Source organism: Onychostruthus taczanowskii, unplaced genomic scaffold, assembly GCF_017590055.1.
Source record: "Onychostruthus taczanowskii isolate IOZ18803 unplaced genomic scaffold, ASM1759005v1 scaffold46, whole genome shotgun sequence".
Taxonomy (NCBI): Eukaryota; Metazoa; Chordata; class Aves; order Passeriformes; family Passeridae; genus Onychostruthus; species Onychostruthus taczanowskii.
In genome coordinates, this window is record NW_024502125.1 from 6,415,511 (window position 1) to 6,443,165 (window position 27,655).

Sequence of the window (27,655 nt, forward strand, 5' to 3'; positions counted from 1 at the left end):
AAATAATTGCTAGATGTGTGAAGTATTAAATATCAAATGCTTTTTTGAGGGTATGTATACAGTGTTATGCCATGATAGAACATTCTGCAGCCAGCCACATGTGGTATTTACATATGACATTTTTGTTTCTTCACTACATAAATCAAATGTTGCAGTAGAAAGACTTGTCATAATCCTAGCAAGACTTTATAAAACCTGAATCCCAAGTAAGGCCAGATGCCAACTTATTTGCCAAGTGTTAATTGATTTATACACATAACTTTCACTTAACTAAATTTAATTTTTTTTCATGTAGAAAACATCTTATTTACATTTCATATCAAACATAGAGTAGTTTATTTTGCAGTTCCAATACAGAATAGCTTTATCAGTGTTAGGTCAGATGTAGAAATTGTAAGTGGTGAATCTTGCTTAGCAGTTATAAGCTACCACTCAGCCATTCATTCTTAAATTTTTTACATTTCTGTTTAGCAAGCATTTGAGAAAAAAGTAACCATTTCAGGAATGCAAGTTCTAGGGTGGAAAAAGTTGTACAACTTCAAAAAATGGGTTTTGTTTCCCAAAAAGATATTTGAAAGCCACTTTCCTTCTGGCATGTAATTCCATCATATATGCCATGTTTTGCTGATGAACTCATGAAATGACACATTTCCTGGAGTCCATGCCAATGCTAATTGAAGCTCTGATCTTCTCTGTAAAGTAAAAGAAAACACTTGATTGGTGTGCTTTGCTTTGCACAAGGTCAGACTAACTGAAGGATGGCCAGTCACAATTTAAGTGTGTGTACAGATGAGGGAAGCAAAGTTTGCACATCTTCCTTTAGAAGCCTTAATTCTGACATAAATGCTTTTTCTCAAGCAGCCTCACCCCTCAGGGAGGGCAGTCCCAGAAAAGAAGAACGTGTCCTCCACCCCTGCCCTGGCCACAGCTTCCCAGCACCAGCAGGGACCTCAGCATGGTGCTGCAGTCTCGTAGGTGACACTGTAATGTGCTCTGTATCAACTTACCAGCTAAAGGCTGAAGTCCTGCTTCCACCAGATCTTCATATAGATGTTTAACAGGATTCTGATGAGCCAGCAATGTACCATGTAACCAGATGAGCAACATCCTATTCCCGTGCTCCTTGTAACTTTTTTTCCCTATGCAATACATAGAGTATTTGTTCAATATGTTGGAAACAGTGTGCTTTTGCACTTTAAAAGTTCCAAGAGGTTTTAAAATTACTCCTTACTCTTAACTACATTTTTCATCTAGAAGAAAAATGAAGACTGAAGCTTACAAAAGTTTAAAAAAAAATCTAATTTTATCCTAACACTACTGTTAAGACATAAAAAACACCTAATACATCTTAAAATTAAATTTTCCTTTCATTTTTCCCCAAGCTGTGGCAATACACCCTGGAGTAGTAGTAATAAGTACAGTATGTGCTGCAGAAGTACTGTCTTCCCACCACTTAAGAGGCCTGAAACCAGGAACTCGTGTTTCATGGCAGCTGTGCAGACAGCACATGAGCAGAATTTCTTTGTGTCATGAGGTTCCCCAGGTCCTCACTTGCAGCACGACCCCCAAGAACTTTCTATGATGCTCATGGCTTCTAGGTGTGATCTCCAAAGAGGAAGGTTTCTTCAGGCCAAGAGGGAGAGCAGAATGTCCTGTACTGCTACAGCACTGCTTCCCAGGAACCAGGGACAAGGCTGGTACCCCTTCACTATGGGATAGTCAGATAGTTTAAAAAGCAACACTTCCTTGTGAGGGCTTTTTATCCTATATATTGTGTCTGGCCACTCAGATATTGTTACCTGTCCACTGTTCTTCAATAGCTTTAATTTGTTCATCTGTGAACTTCCAGAACAAAGCCAGTTTTCTCCACTCGTAGGGTTTTAACTGGTTGTATGCTAGATTCCAAAGGGAGGAACGGATTTGCTTGGTCTGTGTGCTGTGATCTTGTTTGAAGGACACATTGAAGTCTGACCCATTACCACCATGAGCTAGATGTGTCTAAAAAAGAAAGCAGATGATAAATTGCGTAACAGAGCTGGGAACCTTTGCTCCGTGAGGTCCTGTACAGATGTATCTGCTGACAGATGCTTTACTCAGTGCCTGTAAAGGAACTGTGTATTGCCCATAGAAACAGAACTGAAACAAAGAGTTCCAGTGTTTGTTGTATGTATTACTAAATTAATTGCAAAATAAGCCACTTTCTCTGGTACTTGATACACAAAAGCAAAGTAACAGCAACTGTTGTGTCAGCACTGCTGTGCTGCTTGGTTCTGTCTGTGTCATGTTTAGAACACAGCTGAGTTTCAGGCACAATTCTTAACCCTTTCTCTTGCTTCTCAAAGCACTAATCTTTCCCTGGGGAGAGGGTAGGCACCATGGGCACAGCGCCTGCTCAACCTGTTCCTGCCTCTGCCCTGTCAGCTTCACTTGGCTGAAGTGGGGACTTCCAGATCCTTTGCTGGTACCATCAGCCATTAGGTTTAACACAGGGTTTAACATTAGGTTTAACATTCAGCAAAGTGTCTAAACACCAGTGGGCACATGTGTGTTGAGCATGGATCTAGTTTCATTCTTGCATAAGTAAAATCAGACAGAAACCAAAATCACATGGATTTTACCCTCCCAATTAAAAGTGATGTTCCTACTGTATGCATGGATCACCTGGAACAGGAGTGATGGGGTTACCTCTTGTTTGAGCACCTTGGCAAAAACCATGTCAAGTGATTTCAGTTCTAGCTAAGCTGTGCCCAGGAACATTCCTAAGTAGTTAAGCTCCAGATATTTCTGTATTTCATTACATTTATGTATTAGTCCTGTTTCAAATAAATCTTCAAAGGGAAAAAATTCCTTTACAAATTTGATAGAGGATGACAAAGTAGCTACTAAGCAAAAAAGGAAACAGCAGTAGGCCACATTTTAAAAATACTAAGCATAAAGTGCTTCATTCCAAATTAAATTCAGAAAAATACAGCAGGGTTATTTCCTAGCCTTACAAGGGACTTAGAGAAAAAAAGTCACAGTTCAGTAACTAAGCACCGCATTTTTGGTTCTGTTCATCTGATGCAGACTTTATTTCATGCTTCTTAACACATGCAAGGTAAAGTTTGAACATCCAGCAGGACAGCTTCAGGGTCTCTCTGATTAGATCAGTTGCTTATGATGTTTAATTAAAAAAAAAAAAAAAAAAAAAAGCCACCGGAAAAAAAAACTCAAGCAAAAAAAAAAAAAACCTCTTTACAGTAGCACAGCTTCCCTTTGCTGCTGTATTTTGAGGCAACAGCAAGGTGGGACAGTAACAGCTGCCCTCAAATCCAGTTAAACCCAGCCTAGACAGTGATAGGGAAGGGTTGTGTAGAAGTGATAAATAGAGAAGAGGGCAAACAGAGATGACAGTCAGACTTTAGTATCATGTGCCCTTCCTCTCAGCTACATGATATTTCCTTTTGTAATTAATGCTTTGTCACAAATGACAAGTCAGCTGAATGTAACTAAAAGACAATCCTTAAAATAATGTTTCAAAATGCTGTAGTTCCAGTATGGTAACGCCACCAGCATCATATTCCATAGCCGTAAGATTTAAGCTGTTCCAAAGGCTGCACTCTCAGCTTCAGGCAACAGGATACAAACACTTACGTTTGTATTTCCCAACATCTCTGGTGCTTGTGCAAAAAGGCATCTGATTAACACCTTTTCTTCAGAAAAGTGAACAATGTTCAGTGAACAATGCCAAAATGTTGAGAATATTATGGGCTTACTGCTGTCAGACTTGTTATGTCTTCTGTGGCAACAGACTGCTTCTAATTCCTCTTTGAAGCAAAAGAAACAGTAATGGGGAAAAGTAACAGTACCTGACAATTCCAGCTGAACTGGTGCAAATCAAATGCTCAATACAGAGTGTTCATGGAGGCGTTTTTTGCAATAATTAATCTAGATCTGTGACTTACCAGCCCTGTAACATTAGTGTCATGGATTTGGCCACTCAGGACAGGAGTGGGGTGATAAAACCAGCTAATCTTGTACGTGCACTGAGACAGGATCTGTATGCTGATACACTTGGCTAACTCAGCAGGAAGCAGGAGTGAGAACAAAATCACGTATCGATATGGCAGTTACTGCTAGCCCATTAGAGTAGCCCATCACTATGCAGTGTACTTTAAGTAACAAGGGAAAGAAGGTGAGAAATTCAGACAACCTAAGCTATGTCCTTCTCACTTATTGTGAAGTTCTTTTCCTTCTCATTGCTTTAATTTTATAATAAACACACAAGGGACAGAAGAGGGAGTTTCTGTTGAAGTAGCTGAGCTCTTGCTAAGATCTGCTTACAGTTTTACAGCTAGTCAGGAATAAAGCCTGGATGGGCTTTCCCATTCCCATTTCCCAGTCCTAACTTTTGTTCATCAAGGCCAGTCTTACTGCCTGCCAAAAGGAACCACCTCAGCCAAAAGGCATCTCAAAATCAGAAGTGGCTTTTCCCTTAGGTATCTTGTGTCTAATGAAAGATGACTCTTACCTGTTTCATGGCAAAATACCTTTCTGCTTTAATGATCATATCTACAATGAGGGCATGATGGCTCCTTGATGCTGTGGCTAGTGCATTTTTCCCATGCTGCAAGCAGAGACAGTGAATCAGAACATTATCCTGGGTGTGTCATAGAAGAAAAACACAGGGACTGTTTACAGAACCCATCCCTTTTTCATGGCTTTTGGGTAGCTGCAATCAAAGTCCTATGCTCTGCATAAGCTGTATCACCTCAGCTCAGAGGTGGTCAGTTTTCTCACATACTAAACTCCCCAGTAAAAAATTCTGATGAGGTACTGCTGCTTTCAGAAACATGCACTCAAACTTGAATACTTCATATTAGCTTGCAGCTCCAGTCACTGCGTCCACATTCAAGCTACCACAAATACAGTAAATTCCCATGCTATGGTTAAACTGGCATTTCAGATGGATAGGCTAGCAAAGTTGGAAATCTCCAACTTAAAAGGCAAACTGTGCCTTGTTTTAGATGGTAAGCTGGCTCACAGAATAAAAAGAAAATTACTTTTTCATTAGACCTGAAAGGAGCACAACTGCAGGATGATGCTTCATGGGTATAGGAAGGAGCCACAGTTGCTCAAAGCCATTGCTGCAACACCAGCTGCAGAGGTTTGCTCAGTCTACCTGAACCCATCTCTCCTATCAGCACTTAGATGCACAGGCATCATGGTGGCTCTAAAAGGATTTCTCTGCAATTGTCTATTTTCAGCAGATCTGCACTGAGTGCAACTGCCTGGATTTAAATATTATGATTATTCTCCACATAACAAGTGCTAGGCATTACTAGAAAACTAGATCTAAAAGAAGCCAATCCCTTAATTAGAAGGTTCATTAATTAAATTATAAGGTATTTCAGTTCTTCAGATAGTATAAAGTTCCCTAATATATACCTTTTGAGTTCTAGCTCCTGGCTGTGCTCAAGATCATTCTAATTAACCTGTTTTTAGAAGAGCATCACATTGAAAGCCATGAACATACATTTCATTAAATCTTTTAGGCATAGGCATGTTTTATATGTGAAGAGTCCAGAGACCACAAGAACTCCTTGGGCTCTGGTCTGGAGAGGTGCTTTGCATTTCACAGAGGAAGAGAGATGCAGTGGATAAGGGGGGTATTTCTGTAACCCTGTGCTAGTGTAGACACTGCTGGCATTCTGCATGCACATGCAGCACAGCAGTCTGCACATGGGGAGCTCTGCACTCACAACAACAGACGGAGTGCATTTCCTGACCTCTGACAGGAGCAGATGCATGGCATTCTCTAGAGACTGAGTACTGCTGCCAGGGCTTGGAGGCCAGAAAAATACTGTGCAATCAAAGCAGGCTCCCTTTCTTCCTGTCTACTGTTCAGCAAGGACAGTAACAACTTTGGCATCTCAGCACCAATTCAGTTCAAAGGGTGCTGTACTTGCATATGTTCCCAGCAGTGGCATGGTCTCAGGGGCCATCCAGCAAATAGGCAGGGAAAAAGCTACTCCAAGAAATAAAACAGAATGCAGAAAGGTGACCTGTACCAGAACTTCTACTGTTTCAGAGACAAATTCTCATAAACAGCTCTATCAGTGTTGCTGTAATACAAGGGCACTGCCTCGCCCAAAGACTTGCAGGTGCTTAAGGTCATAGGCAATAAGTAATTTTTTGTGTCTGCCTTTGGAATATGAGTATGTTGAAAACAATTCCCAGTAGCAAAGGTGTTGTTTAAAGTGGACAAGATTTCATTCTGGGTTTATCCCTACAATATTGTATGCAGGACGACCCCAGCTTGGTGAATGATTGGCGTCTGACTCCATTGATTCAGAAGGCTGAACAATTGCTTTATTAGAACTACACTGTATTACATTAATACTATATTATAACTATACTAAAGAGGTACTAAAAAAATACTAAAGAAAAATCTGTGACTGTCTGAGACAGCCAGTTCACAGCTTTGAGTGATTGGCCAAGGGATCAAAACAATCCTCAGCAGAATCCAACTGACAAATCCCTTCAAGTAAACAATCTTCCTAACACATTCCACATGTGCAAAACAACAGGAGCAGCGAGCACAGATAAGAATTTCTCTAAGGTTCCTCACTGCAATTCCCAGGAAATACCCGTGGGAAGTTGTGCCTGTCTGCTCTCTGTGAAGAGAGCTGTGGCTACACTACAAGAACTGCAGCCCTTTGGCAAGTGTAGGTGTGATTCTAAATGGAAAGGCTTAACTACAATGCAGCATCTTACCTCAGCATCCCAAAAACATACCAACCATGCAACCCACACTCAGAGCCCCACGCCTCATATCAGGCTAGGTCAAAACAAGACAATTCTAGTCTGCAAAGCTTCATTTCTCATCAGGACAGTTTTGTGCAGGAAAGTTACTTTTTAAAGTTACAAAAAGGCAAGATTTTGCTCATAATAAACATCAAATCCTTCAACTCATACAGAATATCAAGTGGTAACACTGTAAAAGGGAATACTCAATCTTGCAGTAATTTAGCAAAATATGTAAATACTGGGTTTGGTACTCTGTCCTTTCAAAAGCACTTCCCCTGTAACTTTACTTTGGTACTTCTTCCAGCCATTACCATTTTTGTTTCTATTTTTCAGGCAGAACATCATCTCAGGGTTTAAGTATCCATCTGAATGGATCTGGAATATCAACATGATTCTCAGATGACCTGGAGTGATAAAGGGCAAACTCTCCATCACTGCACCTGTAAAGCTGCATCTCTCCGGGCACTGAGCCTGGCTGCAGATACACAGTTACAAGGAGCCACAAGCCATTTTCCCCTCTGCAAGCCATATTTTCCATGAAAAATTGCTGGAATGTCTCTGTCTCCCTGGGAGCCCCGGCTCGGCAGACAGCGGGGGGGCAGCCCCGACATGGCCGACAGTGGGGGACACTCTCTGGTGCCCCGAGGGTACTGAGGGCAGCTAGGCTAGTCACTTTGCAGCACAGGAGACACTGGAGACATCGCCAGAGGATAAAAGGGCTGACTCTTAGCAGGGGTTAATCCAAGGTTTTATTTGGAGCTCATGGATGCTCCCACACCTCAGGGGGCCTCCTGCTCAGAGGGTCCAGGAGAGGTGCCAAGGTTACATTTAAAGAGAAGTGTAAACCAAAAAAGCAGATAAATTTGCTGGCCAATAAAGAAACTTCAGGGGTGAAAACTTAGGGAAGGGACATTTGGGAAGCGTATCAGGTAGCACTTGGGGGGTTGACCCCTGGTCTCTGACTATTCACTCAATGACCTGGACCGAAAGTTCTAGAGAGAAAGGATGGGATGCTGAGTGACTAACAGAGAGCCAGAGTGGGGATTTGGGGATGATCTCAACAAAGGAGGGGGAATACAGAGGTAGAGGGAGGGGGTACAATCAGAAGTAAACCATTTGGGCAAAATAAGGAGATACAAAAGCAAAACCATTAAAAAGTATAAACACACTACAACACTGGCAGTGTTTGTCCTTCAAACCACAGAGCCTGGGAGCTTTACAGCTCTTCACCAAAACCATCAGATCTCTACAAGCTGCAGGTATAGCAATATTAAGACTTCCTTTGTAGTTAGCTTTACTTAGCAAACAAAATTCGCAATATGTGCTTTATCCACCTGTGTAAGGAAGATTATAGAACAAAAAATAAAATCATGTAATCCTTACATGTGTGAGGAATGCAATTTACCTTATCCATGGTCTTGAGATTGCAGCCTGACTTCAGCAGCACTTCCACCAACTCCACATTGCCAAGATCAGCTGCCAGATGTAGAGGGGTTTCCTGCCTCTGGAATTGAAGACACCAAAAAAGTGCATTGAGTCAAACTTTCTCCTAAAAGTAGCATGCTCATGGGCTGAATCTAAAATAGATTCACAACAAGAGGGGTGACCTTGGTGAGAAAATACTGAGCAGAGGGAAATCATTTAACTTCTGCATGATCTGCCGGTTTTGTTTCAGGCAGACAAGACAGCATATGGGATCTCTGCAGGAAAACCAGGCAGAAGTTCCAGCTGGCTCAGGAAAGGGTTGCTGTTATGCCTCTCTAATGTACTGTAAACTAACAAGCTGAGTCTTTCTCTTCCCTCTTAAAGCAAGGTACTTTGGACAGAGGGCTTCATGTGTCTGGCAACCCACACCCATATCATCCTCTCAAGTAACCTTTTCCCTGCTGAAATTCATGCCAAGAAAACTGGATAGCCACAGTTCTCAACAGTACATTATGCCGCGTCCACAATAGAACTTTTTAGTCAGCCCTGCCACTAAATTATGATATACAGCAGAAATCTACCTGCTCCATAATGGGTTCAGTGAACCTTAAACAACACACATATAAAAAACCCCAAAATAAAATCATTAAACAAGGCCAAATCATTAACAAGAAATACAGCCAAAATTGCATTCACCTTCAAGTAAATCTTTGAGTCTGAAAGGAGGGTATAGTCTCTACATAGCTATATATACCCCAACATGTATTTATTTATTTTTTACAGAAATTACAGTAAGAAAATTCAGACATCTGTGGGTGAAACGCAGCAGCAAATAATGGTGTAATTGGGGAAGCCCTGCATATATGGCAATGTTCCTTAGTATGTTTCTTGGGACACATTATCCTTCTAAGTTGAATGTTTTGTGCCTGTGCTTCTCTGACATTGCAAGTTTACATTCTGTAGGTCTGGTCAGAGAACTTCTTTGGCCTTTAGATCTTAATTATAGTTCGCACCCTAAGAAACACCAGGCTCAGTGTTCCACATTAAAAGTCTCATCACTTATTTTTACAGTTTACACTATGATCACACAATCTCATGTATTCACCTTACTTTTTTATTCCCATAAATAAAAAGGGTTTTTTTATTCATATAGCCTACTTTCTTTCCCGCAGAAATTTAGCGATACATAAGTACCTACTGTAGGCAACTTCTGGCATGCTAGAGACAGAGTGCAAGATATTTCTAAAAGATGTGTTGAAGAAATTTACAGAATTCTCTGTTTTATGTGACCAGAAAGTCTTGTCATCACTCCAACCACAAATGACAGCCTCTGTCTTCCACAAAAATGTGTATATATTAATCGCTAGCAATAAATGAACAATGGGAAGGGGTGAACCACTGATTTCTCAAAGACTCATCCTTGTTGTTATTGTGGGGAGCACCTCCACATGTCATGAGGGAGACCAGGCTGCATTTTCTCAGCAGTGAGCCACAGTGCACCAAATGGTACTTGACAGGCCTGCTGGGACAATCTTTCCACTGAGATGGATGGCTGAGATATCTGTAGGGCTGATGGGGAGGGGGAAGAGAGATTCTCCTTGAAGTGCCACAGGTGTTAGGGCTGTCTGTACACAGCTGGACCACTGGAGTCTGTCATGCTCAAGAGCCAGTGTATGTGAGCTCTGTACAATCTTCTGCCACATGAACCACGGGCACTGGATATCACTGAGATATCTGGAGTGATATCACTCCAGATATCAACTGCAGACCTAGTTGTTGTCAGGTCACTGTAGTCCACTCTACTACCACTCCCTCAGAGACTGGATACCTTCTGTGGTAGTTTACTTGCCTTGCTGGTTTGCAGTATCTTTGAGGAGACATTTTGCATTCATGCTCAGTAAGAGCCACCTTCAGAGTCTTGTGAGTGGCTACCTCTATTATGATCCCTTTGTCAATCCCTTAGTCCCTAGAAGTGGACTCCCCTGAGCTTCCCTATCTTCCCAACACTGGAGCAGTCAGGTGGGTTCACCTTGCTGACAGATGAATACTTGCTGCCTACCTAAGAGATCATTCAGAGATGGACACCAGGTAGTTTTGCTTCTGTTGTCGTTCTTGTATTTTCCCTTTACTGTCCTGCTACAGGCCAGGCTGCCTCTTTTGAGTCTTCCCCCTTTTGCCCCACAGCAGGAGCTGCTATTTCTCTTCCTAACCAAATCAACATCTATTTCAACCATCTTTCCTTGAGTTGAAGCACATATTATAGTTGAGGGCTGGGTCTCCAGTTAAACAAACGTGTGACACCTCCAACTAAGTGAGTTTTCACTTATGGTGGCTTCAGAGCTTCTCAGTGTCCCTTTGGATGCTCTTTGATCAGGAAACACTTGTTCCCTTTTGAGGGCACTGGATGGCAGCTCAGTAGGCAAGGGCCAGACCCAACACAGCACTGGAAATCCCTGTGTTTCATAAGGGCAGGCAAGGATCCCCTCCTTCATTCAGATGGTGTATTAATTACTTGGGACTACATTCATGCAAAGGCATGAAATCCTAAACTGTTGGAGGCAGTAAGAGCCTCAGGTACCTGTCCACTTCCTTTCTCACATGATACCACCTGAGAATTGATTCCTCTGTGCAAATCCCTGTGTGGCATTCCCGATTAGTTGTTAATTGTTACTCACAATAATGTAAACCTGCTCACAACACACACTAGTATGAACTAGTATGAAGAGTGTGATTATGCAAGGATATTCAAGGAACTGAGTAGTGTTACAAGAAGGTGGGAGAGACTGTCATGGGGGAGAAGAAGGGGCAAATGCCATTCTTTTATCTTTCAACAAAGTGCCTCTCCAAGGAGGGAAATGAAAAGGTGTAATTGTTGATTTTCTCCATGAGATGGTCACCTGAGTAGACCTGAGTGGCATTGTAAGGCCCAAAACCACCAGATCAGGCAAAGCCAGTGCTTCTATCATCAGTCTACCAGGCAAAGCAACACAAAGTGATATGCAACATAGCAGAAGGAGAAATGGACATTAACAATTACAGGTGGTTTTGTACAGCAAAGAAGGGATCAAGCATGACAGCACCAAAGTACGATACACATCAGTGGTGGATCTAATCCACAGCGATCTGATTTACAGTCAACTGGCCAACAACTAACCAGGCCTCCAAGGACCGCTGACACCAAGCAGGGTGAAAGAATCCTGGTTAAGGTAAGGAAGACAGGTGTAGCTGTCCGTGCATGGGCTCAAACCAGCATCCTTTCAGTTAACAGCTGCTCACTGATTGCATCACAGAGACCTGTGACCTTGTCATTCGGTGTTGCTGTGTTGCTGGGCTCTGCTCAGCTCTGCCCCCTCCCAGCTCCCTGAGCACCCCAGCTGATTAAGGTGTGGGCACAGAGCATGAAACAGAAAAGGCTTTGATGCTGTGCAAGCATTGCTCAGCAAAGCTTTAAGAGCATTGTCTTACCAGCCCTGTTTTGGTCACAGATCTAAAACACTGCACATGGTAGATTACTTTAAGGAAAAATTAACTTCTTTCCAGCCAAATGACATTCTGCACTGGGATTCCCTCTGAAACCAATACCATTAGGCATTTCTGTCATTTATTACACATAACACTTGAACAATACATTACCCAATCATTTTCTGAGTATACAGCATTGTGCTAGCCTTATCTTGCTCAAACAATATTAGCACAGCATGTACCAGTGACTAATACATATGTACACACACAAAAAGATTAGGAGGGAACTGCCTCTTCCTTTCTGTTTTTTTGTACCCTGAGCTCATAAGGAAAAAAAAATTCAAGCAAAACCCACATAATCTCCCCTTTCCCAATAAAGCTGTGTAAATTCCCAGCTTTTCTTACGTGATTTAAGGAGTTTATCTCGTGATTGGCATCCAAAAGGCTTTTTACTACCAGTAGGTTATTACTGAGAACTGCTAAATGGAGAGGGGAATTCTTCTGCTGCGGAGGGAAAATAATAAATTATTATATTTGGGAATATTATGAACAAGAAAGAGGTTCTAACTGAAGCCCACCACTTGCAAAGGCGGCATGCTCTAGCAGAGGCTCAACACTGCAGAAAACACACCTGAATGTGTGGAGTTATACCAGAGGTGGTAGCCTGCTCCCACCTAGAAGCAGGTAAACAGAAGAAAACTGGAAATGCTGAGTGTATGGGGTGTGTATCAGTGTGCCACCACTTAGCAATGCAGCAAGGCACTGCTCTTAAGTGTTCCTGCCTGGGATGTACTGCTATCCTGACAACAGAGAGATCAGGATAATGTTCCTGCTTCCTCAGAAAAGTGGATTTGCCCTTTGTTGAACGGCCTGGAGACAGACTCATTCTGTATTCAGTAAACTGATTCTGATATCTACTTTCCAGGAACCAACTCTTGTCATGTGTTGCTGCTGGAAATGCTCTTCATATTAAAGTGACTTACTGTCATATTTATAAAATACGACAAATTACAATTAGTAAGACAGAGGTTTTATTTGAGTGATTATTTATTAGGATAACCAGGGCACAGATTCAATACCAGTCAAAATCCACACTAGGCTGGTAAGATCACTTTGTATGTTGGACCTGTGACTGATCAGTTTCTTGTGAAATACAACTAAAGAATAATTCCATACCAGTATTATTCATGGTGCCAGGCACCAGTTCAGTGTCTTTATAAAACATAGCCATTCCTTCTGGGCTACAGAAAAATAAAGCAAATTCTTATGCAACATTATGATGGAAATATTTGCAAAATGTAAGTTAAAATTTTTTTAGTTGCTTCTGCTACAGAAAGCCAAGGAGAACAAGCAGCACGACAACTGCCTGACCTTTAAATCATTTCAAGCACAACATAAATTGTTATTCTTTGATAACTTTCTGCAAGAGGCCAGTGATATGGCATAAGTCATGAAACTCAGATTCTATTTTCATCCTGTACTGCAGAAGTGGAAAATAATTTCCTGTTCATAGACAATCTCAAATATCCATAATATTTAAACTGAGAGAGGATTTGGATAATATAAATATGTCTTTCTTTTTAAATCACAAAGAATGTTGGCATGCAGATTTTGAAGGCACTGACGGTTCATTTACCTGCAGAGGGTAAAAGCACTGAAGTGTTTATTTACATTTTAGTTATCTTTATTCAAAATCATGTGACTCTTACCTATGACATTACTACTGCTAAGTTCAAGCTGTGCACTTTGCTCTTCTTCTCCACATGCCTGGTCCTTGGCGTAGCCTGGCCATGTCTATTCTGCCCTGAACCAGCCGCTCAGGCACTCACTGGGCTGGCAAGAGGATCCTGTCTCTATTTGTCTGTGTGTTGGGTGTGACCAACACCTAGAAACCAAGTAATAGTGTGTCTAGGAAAAACTTCAAGGAACTACTCAATCTCATTCAGCTGTCTGAATTCCCACAGAAAGACAAGACAGGCTGAGCAGCAGCAGAAGAGTTATTCTGATAAACACTCACCTCAGGTTTAGGAACCAGGTCAATATTCTTATCAATAAGAAAAGTAACCAAGGATAGATGTCCATTTTGAATTGCAACCTGCAAAGCACTGCTATTGTTCTGAAAGAAATTTGATAGACAGAAAAACTTACATTTTTATTTCTGAAAAAAAACCCCAGTATTAAAGAGAGGTATAAATATAGGATAATCTTGCATTTAAATTTGTCTTATTATCCCCTCCATCAATAAAATCTTTTGACAAAATGACACAAAATGAAGCACATCAGCAGCTGGCATGATGTTTTTGTCAGCAGTGAAGGAAATTCTCATTTTTGCTATATCACAACAAACATACTAAAGAACACATGTATCCTATGGCCCCATCCAACTTCTCTTAGAAAAGAGACAGATCAGCATCATCATCTATACTATGCCACGGACAACAACAGTGCCAACATGTCTCCTATTCTGTTAGTTATTCTGTTAGACCCTTACCAAGCAAGTATGGCCACATCAACCAGTAAATCCATAGAATAGTTAATAAATCAATAGAAAAATGAATTAATAGAAAATAAAATTTAAAAACTAATTTTTACAAAATAGTTCTGCTTAAACAAACAAGTTCTCATTCTGCTGGAATCATAAACTTCTTGCAGCAGGCTAGCCAAGGCCATTCAGCAGATATGAGTTGGACTGCAGTTCAGGAATCACACATAGAGAACAAGTTTGTCATCAGATCAGTCACATACACTGCCAAAAAGGAGGATTTTCAGTTATCCTTGTTGGTAACATTTTCTAGTCACATGTGGTACTAGTGGGCATACAGGAAATAAAAAGCTCCACCACAGTACTCCATCAAATAAAGCCAATGGTATTTTACTTCCAGATTGGTTTTATTCTGTTAGTACTCTCTACATTCCTCGTTCTATTTTTTTAACTGGTTTCACTAAAAAAACAAAACAAAACAAAACAAAACAAAACAAAACAAAACAAAACAAAACAAAACAAAACAAAACAAAACAAAAAAAAAAAAAAAAAAAAACCACCCAGAGCAAATATCCTTTGCTAGTAAGGTCCTTTTCACAGTCTAGTATGCCCCACTAAGAGGGATACTGTGTACATACTTGAGTTGAAACATTGATCTCACTCCCTGCCTCCAGTAAGAGTTCAGCACATTTTTCATGACCTCCTTCAACAGCCAAGTAAAATGGAGTTTCTCCATTCTAGACCAAAAGAGACAAAATGTGTGTTCCAATTTAAGAGATGTGACTACAACACTGAGAACACCTCCAGTAGGCTCCATCAGGCTCATCCAACTCTTGAATGACATGGCTACTCATCAGCAGTTAAGTGACAGATGATGTTTATCTGTACAGATGTATAGTAAGGTTTACAATACAGAAAACTATTTCAAAAATATTAATCACGCTCTTTTTGGTGAGCAGCAATTGTTGCCATTCGACACTAGGAAACATCACTAGTATGCTAGTACATACAGTAATTCCAATTTTTGTCAGTGCAATGCCATGGATTTCTGACAAATTCACAACCCCAAGTGCTAGCTATAAGGAGAACTTTAAGCAGAAATAATCCTGTTTCAGATTTATTTCAAATATTTTCACAATGAAGGAGTCTCCACGTCTCCACAGTAAGTCTATAAAATGGGATATATCAGCTACACAATTACCTAATTCCTGCTTCTCAATTCATTTGTGTAAAATACACAAAGGTTTAATGAAAGTTACTCTGGTGTTTCAACAATCACAAAAGGATCAATAAATCCTAATTTTTCTTTGTTTAAAAGCCTGATGTTATTCTCGTAAACTTAAAACATTTTAGTACTTTGCTCATGCTGTAGGAAGAGAGATCTATTTGTACACAGATCACAACATCTCCAGCTGGATGGCAAGGTCACACCATTAGCCATGCCAAGAGAGGGGCACAAGCAGCACAAGATCTGTGTGCAGAAACAACATTCTTAGACAAGCCTTGGAAACACAAGGGCTCCACATTTTGAAGAGGCTCATGAGCCTCACAACAGCTGAAAACAGCAGACAAGTTGGATAAGAGGGAACTTCTCAACTCATCAGTCTGTCACTGATAAAGGAAGAGGAGGGCCTTGGGTAGGAGTGATTCATTTTGCCACCTAGCCCAGCAGAACAAATGATCAGCCACATGGCAGATTCCCACAGTGGGCATTCCAGCCCACAACAAAGGATATTACCTTGCCCAGGTTGTTCCAGCTGCCCCATAGAAGAAACAGAAGAGAACAAAAGAACGCTGAGAGGAGCAGTTAGTGTGCATTTCCTTCCTCCACTCCTTGTTTAAGCCTCAAAATGAACCTCAAGAGTGCCTTAACTCAGGGATACAATCTTCCCAGCTAATATACAATTGATGAATATGCTGGTTGAGCTCACCAACACTAAACCAGGAAAGCAAATTGGGTAGGCAATGTCTGCAGCCAGTTTTGTGCAAGTGAGGTCAGACGGACCAGATACAAATTACCTCTGCTGAGGTGCCTGTGATGGTATGTGCTTGGTATCCAAGTCAAACTGGCTCAATGAATAGGCTGAAAAAGTGAGATGTTACAAGGAATGGGATCATATGGCTAAAAATGCTGGATGACAGAAAGCAAGGGGGAAGGCCTTCCTCTGTTGTCTTCTGCCAGCAGTTATGCAACAGCTTGCCAAATGCAGGGGAGGACCTGCTTAAGGGATAAAGGACAGAGGAAGACACCAAAGGGGTTAAGGGAGGTTAATTCATTGGACAAAGAACAAGGAAACAGGATGCAAAGTTACTAGGAAACCAGCAAGACTAATGAAATCTCCTCAGTGCCACATCTCTTCCTTTCAAATTTGATTTTTTTAGAAAATTTTTCAAATCTCTAACTTTATTTCTTTCAATAGCTTAGTGTACTTACCTGATTGAAGTCATTTATTTCCTCCCATTGTTCAAGCAGAATTTCCACAACTTCACTGTGACCATTTTTGGCTGCTAAATGCAATGCTGTGTTTCCCTCCTTGAAATTAAAATGTCAAATAATATATTTTAAAATGCAGAATAAAGACATTAACTAAAACCAATACAATGCTTTTGGTCTTTTACCTACAAGTCTTTCTTACATACAAGGAGAGGGAGGCAACTGCATACAGCATGTGCCAAGATTCAGGCTAATTTTGATCTAGTCTGATCTAGTTAGTTGTCTGAAAACTTTAGTGTATACCACCAAAAAGATCTGAAATTCTAACTCCTAACAAATGAACCAGAAGAAAACTTCAGGTATTGGTTCCCACAAGGGTGGGTACTACACTGAGCCCCCAAGACCACTGATTTAAAGAGTAAAAAACCCTAGGTCAGAGTACAGAAGTTTGTCATGGTTTTGATATCAACATCATGATCTTTGATCTCTGTCACCATCAGTGCAATTTCTTTCCAGGAAATTAAGAAGCACAAAACAGAAACAAAACCAAAACAAAAACACCACACCACCAAGCAAAAAAAAGTAACTAATAACTTCAGGCAGAGCAGCAGCTTTTGAACTAAATGAAAATGCAAGCATACAAAATAGTATAAAAATGACTAAAAATTTTAGAAGAATCCTAACTCTTATAAAAATGAGAGTCCAGAACAGTTTTTCATTCACAGCATTGAGTGGGAAGATGTGGGAATCCTTTTTACCTTTTATGGTTACAGTGTGATTTGGTTTAGTGACCCAGGAAATGAATTTCTATCCTGGCTCCTTACCTAATTTGCAGGACCACAGCATTTACCTCCTGACGCTGTCGACACATTTAACCTGCTGGATACCTGGGACAACACTTTCTTTCAACCTCTGCTGGTAAACTGCTTAGCACAGCAGAGCTCTGGGGGGCACTTCATCTTTTAAACTATTACCAGAAAACCAAAAAATCCAACATCACTTCCTGAGTGCTTACTTATGTGGTTCTGTAGATACAGTATCTGACATATTCACAATTTTTAATGTATTTGTCCTTACAATGCCTCAGATGCAGAGAAATACTAACTTGCTCATTCCAAAAATAGTAAAGCAAGGAAAAATAAATTTAAGAGCAGACATTGAAAATTACTAAGATACCTTTAAATACAGTCTCAAAGCAAACTCAATCAGATTGAAGTGTTAAGGTACTGCTGCAAAAGAATTTATAGGTGTTTATTTTCATCTGGAGCTTTTAAACACCTTTGAAAAATTGGTCACACAGTGGCACACAGACACAGACAAACAGAGTGAAATACTAAGAAATATGATCTCCCAGAAGAGGCTGACACCTTTATCACCAGGCTTCCCCACTTCTCTCAACAGACATCATATGCTAGTCTTGCTTTGCATAAATTATGAATGTGTACGGAAAAGTCTCCTGGCAATCATCCCACTGCCTTCCCTTTATCACTAAAAAATCGTAATATGTTTGTTGGTCCCTTATACTACTGTAACACCTGTGCAGCACACACAGATATTTGAATATATAATAATCACAGTGAAACAAAATAATTTTTCATAAGCACATTTGTAGTTGTATATCTGTGGAAAAGAAACATTTACCTCATCTTTTTCAGATGTAAATAGCTTCAGAGCAATAAAAGTTTTTATCATGTCAACATGGCCTTTTTCAGAGGCCAGAAGAAATGGCTTTTTACCTTTCTAGAAAACAATTACGGAAAGAAACACAGTGTTAAAAGTAGAAATACTTTATTTCTAGTTACTAGATATATGGCATGCATATGTATATGTGTATCCTACATAAAAATTTACATATCATATGACTAAGGAGATTAACACAAGAGTAGATACATAGAAGAACAGTAATTAAAATTACACTTAGTGTATACAAACAGATCATACATCTTTCATATCCTGAATAAAATATATAAAAACCGTTTAGAAATGGTGAAAAAGTGGAAAACACACTCAAAATATTTTAATCTTACTTTTTGTCAGTATGAAAATATTAATTAAAATAACTGTGTCATTAAAAGTCTGAGGATGCTCAGAAACAGACAGCAAAGAAATTGCAAAATTTATTTCCATGGGTGAATTTGTTTGATCCAAATTCTTGAAACAGAGACCAAAACTAACGTATCTCAGAAGTTTCATCCAGGGGGCCCGAATTTAACACTGTACATTGCAGGGGATTTTTGTAGTGTTGAAACTAACAAGAAGTTTTCAAACTACTTACAAACTCAACTGCAGAAAGTTATCTTGACACAAAACCTAAAAATCTTGACTCTGTTCAAGACAGTAGGCATGTAACCAGCTAGGTAAAATGGCTTCATATCATGTCTGGTAGTGCCTATAAAAATGTCTAGAAAAAATGCATGCACCAAGTAGAGAATTATGATGCAGCCTCAACAGGTCATTGAGCTCCTTCCTCACCTTTCCTCTCCCGGGGCCTAAACCTTCAAAGGTATGTTTTGTTAAATTAACTCTGTTTTGTCAGACTTATTCAGAATTTGCACCCTTGGGTCAATAAAATTCAAGAAACTCAGAGGAAAAAAAAAGGGGGAAGATTTGTACTTTGGATGTCAGATCTCAAAGGAATAAGTTTTCCTCATGTAACGCTAACATATCTGACTTATCTACATAGCATTTCAAAACAAGATCCCAACACTGTGGAAATTAAAAACACAGAAAACCTGATGAGGACAAGGCACTGTTGGAGAGTCAGTGCCCCTGTGTAGGATAACTGCACAGAGTTCTATGTTCTACATTGATGAAACATGGCCATGTTGGCCATAACTGGCATGTTTTCGTAAGGGCAGGAGTCTGTGAAGATGAGCTGTGTGAGAAATTACAGAGGCTGCCCTTTGCTGGTCACAGACATTTCCAGCTGGTTCCACAGTGGACCAAACTGCCCCACAACGTGCCAACACTTAACCCACCATGGAACCAAACAATGCCTCTATGAAAATGTGGGAAGGATGCACCAGGGGAGATGCAACAGGAGACACAAGAAGATGCAAGGGAGGAGACACAGAAGAAGCTATACCCCCAGGTGACTGCAGCCCATGCAAGAAACTTTCTGGAGCAGAGGAGAATAGTGAGAAGCAAAAGGTAGAAAAAAAGGGAATCAACTGGGGACTGAATCCAACCTCCTCTGCCTTCCATTGCCTCACCACGACTGAGAGTCACATGCAGCAAAAGCAAGGACAGCAGAGGGTGTCTGCAGTCCAACTGAAACAGGCAAAGAGGGAGGAAAGGTGTTGCCCCCATAAGGTCTCGTCTGGCTGTTTCTTTTACCTGTTTCTCAGTATGAAGTCAGTCATTAAAAGTATATGTAACTGTCAATAAACTAAAATTCATTGAAATTCCCCCAGTCAAGATTGTTTTCCCCAAAACATCAAAGAAATAAACAGAAACACACTGTACCCCATCAGGTTTGTTCAAGTCATTCAGATGAAGATCTTGGAGGAAATAATCAACTATTTTAATGCTGTTGCTCTGAGCTGCAAAATGCAGTACGTTCATTCCTTCCTGAAAAATGGTAAGTCAATCTGTAAGAATGTTTATTTTTTCCCAACATAAACATGTTTCGGGTTGATAAAAATTTTTCCCCAACAAACCTCATTTTTAGCTTTTTGATCAGCACCTGCTTTAACTAGTTTTCGTATTATATCCAGATTTCCAGTCCAGGCTGCAAGATGAATCACTGTCAGGCCATGCTTCAAATAAAATGACAAAGGCAGAAATTACCACCAAAATACCTCAAGCCAAATTTCTTTAAATCTTTTTGATTGATTCAGTGTATTAATGGGTTCCAATCTGTAGGCTTTTAGAAAAGTAATATGAACACCTGACTGTGGGTGGGATTCATCTCATTTAAATTAAGCTAAATGCAATAGAGCAAGACCTAGATAAATGTTTGACTTCTTCACAGAAGGTCTAGCAACTCTAGGAAAGGACTGATCCCATTTTATGACAGCGGGATTAAGTCCTACCTGGAAATTATTTTCTCTCTCCAGAAACCATGCAGATAGATAGTCTTGGGTGCAGTGGATGACATTTCAAATGACAATATGCAATGACTGTACCCCCATGAGTCACCATAATTTTCCATTTAGACCTCTTTCTAATGCTCTCACCTCTCAAATTCTCTAAAACCGTTTTCTCTTATAGGAAAAAAATGAACCCTGTTTTGAACATCTTAAAAACAAAAGGACTAGCTCAACTCTGGGCTGCTGTGACCTTATCTCAAGTACTGGGGACAGTTTTGGGTGCCACAATACAGGCATATAAAGATAGTAGAGTGTGTCCAAAGGAGGAACACAAAGATGGTGAAGGACTTGAAGAGAAACCATATGAGAAGCAAATGAGGTCACTTGGTCTGTTCAGCCTGCAGGAGACAGAGGGGAGCCCTCACTGCATTTATAACCTCCTTGTGAGGGGAAGAGAAGGGGCAGGCATTGACCTGGCAGGACCAGAGAAAACGGCATGGAGTTGTATAAGGGGAAGCTTAGGCTGGACACCTCCTGATATACCCTGTTCTACACTTCTAATCATTCTAGAGTCTCTGCATGGGACTCACTCCACTTTACCAGTCTTTCCCGTATTTCAAAAAATTACAATAGAAAACAGTGGAAGGTAATATGGAATATGTACCTGGTATGCAGGCAATAAGATAAATCTAAGCTTCAGCAAAATTTGTGGCTGTGGCCTAAAAGTCTGCCCTGAAGAACCTTCCAAGCTATGAACAGCTGGAGGCCAGCCACTAGGCATCCATCCTGGGAATGCTATCTAACATCTGCATTAATGACCTGAATGATGGGCAGAATGTACCCGCAGCAAACTTCACATTAAACTGGGATGAATGGCTGATAGACTGTATTGGTGTGCTGCCATCCAGGAAAACCTTGACCTGGCCAAGGGAGGTGCCTTGTGCTCATTCAGGTATTCAAGTTTCCAATACTTTAGGCATTGTGTTTTTCCTCTAAAAATGCTGGTTTTGTACAAATATGTGTAGTTCTAAGACAAACCAGGTTTTTACTGCAAGCTCTTAATTTTTGCATAATTGGGAGTACAAGAAAATGATCTGCTTTTATTCAAAGGAGTTCCTACATATGTGAATCAAAACAAGTAAGCCAGCTTACCTGATCTGCCATGTCAAGTCTAGCTTTGTGATGAAGAAGAAAATCCACCACCGACACATGGCCTCCCGCAACGGCAAAATGGAATGCTGTGCGCTTCAGCTGGAATAAACAAAGCTTTGTTTGTCAGGTCTCTAATACAGGTCTTTCCCTGCACAGATGGTCAAGATTTTGGAATTCTCTGATTGTTACCAAATGTACCTGATAATATACATTATTTCATATTTCTCCTTTAACAGTCACACTTGAACTTTATCTATATATTTTGGTTTTTTTCCTTCGATAGAATTTAGATGTTGATCTTAGAGAATTCTTGTAAAAACAGAATGATTTTCTTAGTCTACTTAGTATTGTCCTTTCATTGAAATGTCAAAATGGGATTAACACTGCATAGGGGAGGTACATGCAGTACAAGAAGCATCCTTGTTTATTATTTTATTGCATGGTGTAGTTTGAATAGCTGAGGTCTATATGTAGATAGACTTGCTTTTGGTATCCTCCTTGCTTTTGACTAAACCTCTGCAATGCAAGCCAAGATTTCTCCCTCACTCAGTGTTAGTCACCTTCCCATACTGAGTCATCATCTACGTAAATGAAAGCTACCACCTTGCAAAGAGTAATTTTACAGAGGTGAATGGGCTCAGTGCTCCTCAAGAAGACTTCCATAAAGTAATATAGTGGTATATACATAGTGGTATACATATAGTGGTATATATTTTAAAGGGATTTGTTAAATTGAATCAAATTTTACTGGAGAGAGTTTTGCTTTCAGTTAAAGTAGGCATAACTGGGTTTAACATTAGTGACTAATAGCTTCCATACAAAGATGTCTAGGAGATTTAATCAACTAATTTTAAAAGTCAGTTTGAATTTGCTTTCTTAGCTTCTCTGAAGATCACCTGACTTGTAAAAATTTAAATTCACAAATCACATGCATCAAAAAGAATGAAAAAGTAGGATTTATGACATGTATTTATGTCAGAAAAAAGCCTCTTGTAATATAGAAAGAGCACTATCCAAAAACTCGTCTTTTGACAGCCTTCCTTATTTGGCCTAAGAGTAAAGGGGCAGGAATGATCAACATTAACAAAACTAATGGCTTTGCCAGCATAACCTACATCCCTACTAGGATAATCAAAGCACAACACCTCCTAGTAACTCTCTCATACTATAGATCTAATTTAAGGATGACAGAGAAAAGTTTTAAACTACTGAACTGAAAATGTATTTAGTTTAACTTCCTGAATTCTGGGAAGCAAGAAGGAAGAAAGAACTATTTTAAAGTGACCTTTAGAGTGTAATGCAATTGATAATCTCAGTACTCAAGAGGAGTGTGCTCAGATGAAATGTTTATCTCCTTGTTTCATAAACAAATCAAGGAATGCACTATACTATCTTCTAAATTCCCCAGTGAGTGAAAATGCATGCGAGCATGGGAGGTAATTTTTTTCAGAACCCAGAGTAAGCAACATTGGATACTCAGGGGTGGATGATTTATATGTAGCCATTGAGAGGACACTTACAGAAAACTCCCAGATTAATATCATGACTGCTTGGTTCCTATTGAACTACCTCTCATGTGGAACAGAGTGCTATATTTAGCTGCTGTGAAGTATACATCCTCATTTTTAAGGATGTAAGGCCTGGTGTTGAAGTCAGAATAGGAAATGCATTTTCGTACATCTAGGGTAAATCTGAACTCTGAGCTCAGGCTGGAGCCAAAGAATGTTGTAGAATGCTCCCACAGTTCCATGCAAACCAAAGAGTAATACTTCTTTCTAGAAATTTGTAATGCTAGCAGCATGAATCCACTCTTAAAGTGACTGTGAGGTGAAGTCATCCCACTGAGAAAGGTGGAGAACTTGAGGAATTAGTCACCAAAGAGCTCTCAGGAAACACTAGAGCAGGGGCACAATTGAGATGTCCTTTGTTCCCAATGTGATACACTGACTACTGCGAAACCTGAGAGTTAAGCTGTACAGCTTCCAGTGTCCATAATGGCTATATGAAATTATTTCTTCATCAAGTCCTAGAGGGCACTTCTGCAGCCTCACTCCTGCAGCTGAGGGGACATGCTGGCATTCCCCCATGCAACCCCAAGGAGTCACCCTTCACATCAGTGATCTGTCAGGCACCTTATACTCACAGTATCTACAGCATTTATGTTAACATTCTTTTTAAACAGCTTTTCCATGGTATCCAAATTGTTCATTTTAGCAGCATGTTGAAATTCTCTCTCATCTGGCAGTACTGTGGGAAAACATGATGAAAAACTCCATATTATTAAAAAAGTAGCCGCCATAACCAACGTAAGGGATGATGATACTGTTTACACTTTCTGTTCTTTGTACTGATTTAATGTTATGAGAATCACTTGCTTCTCATCATCAAAGCATTTAAAGACTAGGTTTTTCTCCTTTAGAGACATCTGGTTATATTTCTAGTTTCAACTTTTAAGTGCAAATAAAGGGAGACCTTTCACAACACAGATTACCAGAGCTAACACTCACAGGAACAGTTTATGAAGCTCTTACTACCTAACTGCATCTCAAATTACTGCATAGGCATAGCAGTGAATTCTACAAACTTCAGCATTTATTTCCTATTCTTTGAGAAATTTCTCTTTTTTAAAACACACCACCAAAACACAAAATATGTAAAGCAGTAACCAAACAGTGTGACATGACTGGAAAAACAAACCAAAATAAACAAAACCCACTTCTAAATTAAGACCTTCCTTTAACGTCTCAATCCAAAAATTAGCATCAATCAGCTTAAGTAGCAAGACATATTCAGTAACTCTGAAAACTAAAATTCCGGTGTCTGATAGCAACTCTGAGAAGTAAAATTCCAGTGTCTGACCTCCTTTAACTGGAGGTCAGAATATTTTTCATGTTTATACTGTAGCATTTCATTAATCACTTAAAAGAAAATTGTGTAGCAGTTACACCAGTTGCAGAAACATTAGTACATACTTTTAATCAAATAGCATGTCACACTTAAAATACTATTAGTTAGATGTCTTCTGTCTAGACTATTTTGGGCTGAAGGCCACTTGTCCAGTGATATCACCAAGGAGGCACCAGTCTGTTGGACCGGAACTACAGGAATTATCTTATTCTTGAGAGCCCAGGCAAGTTCATCCCACCACAGTATATCTAAGTTCATTAATGCCTGATCAGGACACAGCCTGAGGCACTATGACTGCAGAGTATACTAAGGAAAATCAGGATGGCATTCACTTAATTGTGTTTATATGTTCCCTGCGGCTATCATCTCAGGGAGAATAATCACATTTTTACTGTACAAAATGAATCAGAAATTAAACTGGATTCTTGCAAAGGTGTTTCCAGTTTCCCTAAGAAATTATCCAAGTGCCTCAAATAAAAGAATCATCCTTCCAAACTTCTCTGGGAATCACAGTATATGTGTTATTTGCATTACAACGGGCAGGCACAAGGAAGGGGAAAAAAAAATAATAAAAAAAAAATTTGCAAATAAAAATGCTCTCCTGGCATTTGGGACAAGGAGCATGGCTGACAGCAAAATCATCATTAGGAACAGTGATCTTTGAAGAATAAATCCCTCAGTCCCAATTTTCACAGTTATTACCTTAGGAAGGAAGTATCCAAGAGAGCTTTCTACTAACTTGATTTCAAGCTCAGGTGAACCAATGGTTAAAGGGTATGTTGCTCAAGGCAAATTTATGTCAAACGTGGAAAAAAAGATACAGCACTAATTAGCAGCAATTAATTACAATAAGGCAACATTCATTCCTGCTGACGGCTGTCTTACATGAGGATGCAAAGATAAATGCATATCAGGACAATCAGGAACAACCCTAAGACTTTATGCAACACTGCCTTCAAAACAAGATAAAATTATGTTTCGTTACTGTATATGCATCAGAAAGGACAGTTTTGCAGTTCTAACAAAAAATAACAAAAAATAAATTCTCTCTTGTCCAGAAGCCATGAATTGGCCATGTGCTGCCAAAAAAAGCTTTTCCTCTATGCATTATATTTCTGAATAATCTCTCCCTCTTCACACTTAGTGATGCAGGAGTTGAGAACTCTGACAATGTAGACACACCATGACTCAGATTTGTTGCCCAAACTTTTGCTATCTTTGCAAAATATTTTTTTCATGTATGAAATTACAAGAGTACAGAGCTGTCAGACTAAGCTTTATGGAAATCTTCTATCCAAGCAGGGGTCTCCAGGATTTAACACTCCTCCTGTAACTAGCAATTACTCTTATTTTCAAGTAACAGCAGCAATCAATTATCTATGTGTGACTTCCAGGTTTTTTAGGAGGTATTTTCTTCGGCACCATACAAAAGTCTGGTTTATATAATAAATATATAATTCATATTGTAACAATTTAGTAGTTATATTCTGTTTTTCTTTTGAGCTAACTGAAATTAGTACTTTGATTTCTTCTTCCAATACAGATAAAGAAGAGAGAGAGAGTTTCGTAGAGAGCTCTGCCAGCAGTATATTGAACATCCCAAGATTTTTCATCTCTTGGAAGAGCAAGGAAGTAATTAAAAGTGAAGAAAAGTAAATTGCTTAGTTGACCTCAAAACAAAAAGTGAGGTATCTTCAATCATTTTTTTCCTCTTTTTTATGTCTTACTTTAGAGGCTTAATTCTTTCTTTCAGGAATACCACAAATAAAGATGATTTGCAATGAATTAAAAAAATGCAGCTGAGGTTTCAGTACTTATAGAACAGCAAAAATCCCTGCATGTATGTATCCCTACCTCCCTGGTCTGCTTTTAACTTCCTGGTGTGATGTCCACAAGATGAAATCCACAACTATCTTAATACATGGGAAAACAACCCCTGAATCTGAATTGGCTGAAGAGGTCCAAGAAGGTAAAATTTTTAAAAATCAACAATATTTGGATTCAAATGGCAATATAAGTACTTTTACTCTATTGTTTCTAAAAATTAAATAATCTATTTAATGATCTGGGAACATTTTCAAAGTTTTCTCTGGGCTTTCTTTTTACTGGAAATAAATTTACTAGACCAATGTAGGGAACTCCTTAAGTCACTAAGTTTTTTTTTCTAAAATAGTAATCCTCCATTTCAAAGAAGTCATGGGAAAAACTACTTATTGGGTCCAATGGCATAATTTCATTAGTTATTTTTCTTTTTCTGCCCTCTTTGCCAGCCTGGGAGCAAGAACCACAGCCCAAGATAATGGCTCCTGGTTGTCACACTGTGATCACTGGGACGAAGCAGGGTTTGGCAGCTACCACTTAATTTCCACAAATCACCTGTTTTCACTAACTACAGCTCACGCCAGAGCAGTCTGTCCTTTCACAGACTGGTTTGCAGGTTGAAGGCTGGAGACCCCATCACTGGGTTGTGTTTCTGAGTGCAAGATCCTCTGGTTTCTGTGTGCCTCTCAAAACTGGGTGATTGTCTGTGAAACTGGTGGCGGACACTCTGCTCCAGGGATGTGACTAATACCTCTCAGAGCAGTTCAAAGCGAAAGTTAAAGCACGGCAGTGGGCAATTTGCAGGACTTGCCCCTGGGAACACCACATGCTAAAGCCCAGCTCCCAGTCCCACATCCACACATTTGCTGATATCTTTTACTACATGTAAACAGCTCATGTTCATTGTTGTCCTTTCCAACCCCCACCGCTCATTTTGTTCTCCCGTCAAGGCAAAAAGGACGTTTGGGTGGGTCCCAGCAGCCCGAACGGGGCCCGACACGCTGCCTCCAGGGAAGGCCCCGGGGGCTGTGCCGGGCCTGCGCTGCCTTCCTCGCCTGCACCCCCTGCGGACTCACGGCTCTCGTGGCTCACGGCCACGGCTCCCTGCGCGGCGTCCTCCCCGGCGCGGAGCAGGCGGCTCAGGCCCTTCAT

At 40.0% G+C, this 27,655-nt stretch overlaps 1 protein-coding gene across 1 annotated transcript; it reads right to left on the reverse strand.

The window, feature by feature from the left end:
* Positions 1-633: 633 nt before the first annotated feature.
* On the reverse strand, positions 634-27,655 carry ANKDD1B (ankyrin repeat and death domain containing 1B). The gene is made up of 16 exons (XM_041414595.1): positions 27,580-27,655; positions 23,919-24,022; positions 21,776-21,874; positions 20,252-20,350; positions 20,058-20,162; positions 18,234-18,332; positions 16,593-16,691; positions 14,786-14,895; positions 14,062-14,065; positions 13,694-13,792; positions 12,082-12,180; positions 8,195-8,293; positions 4,511-4,606; positions 1,800-1,998; positions 1,008-1,139; positions 634-692 (listed from the first exon to the last, which is right to left on the reverse strand). Exons 1-16 carry the CDS (start codon positions 27,653-27,655, stop codon positions 634-636), a joined length of 1,578 nt encoding a protein of 525 aa, XP_041270529.1.

Excerpts from the sequence above, each read along its gene's own strand:
- ANKDD1B (XM_041414595.1), bottom strand. The coding sequence starts at position 27,655 with ATGAAGGGCCTGAGCCGCCTGCTCCGCGCCGGGGAGGACGCCGCGCAG. Across the intron at positions 16,692-18,233 it reads TTACATCTGAAAAAGATGAG|GAGGGAAACACAGCATTGCA; the intron begins GTAAATGTTTCT and ends TTTAATTTCAAG. Across the intron at positions 12,181-13,693 it reads ACCTGGTTCCTAAACCTGAG|CAGAAGAATTCCCCTCTCCA; the intron begins GTGAGTGTTTAT and ends TTCCCTCCGCAG.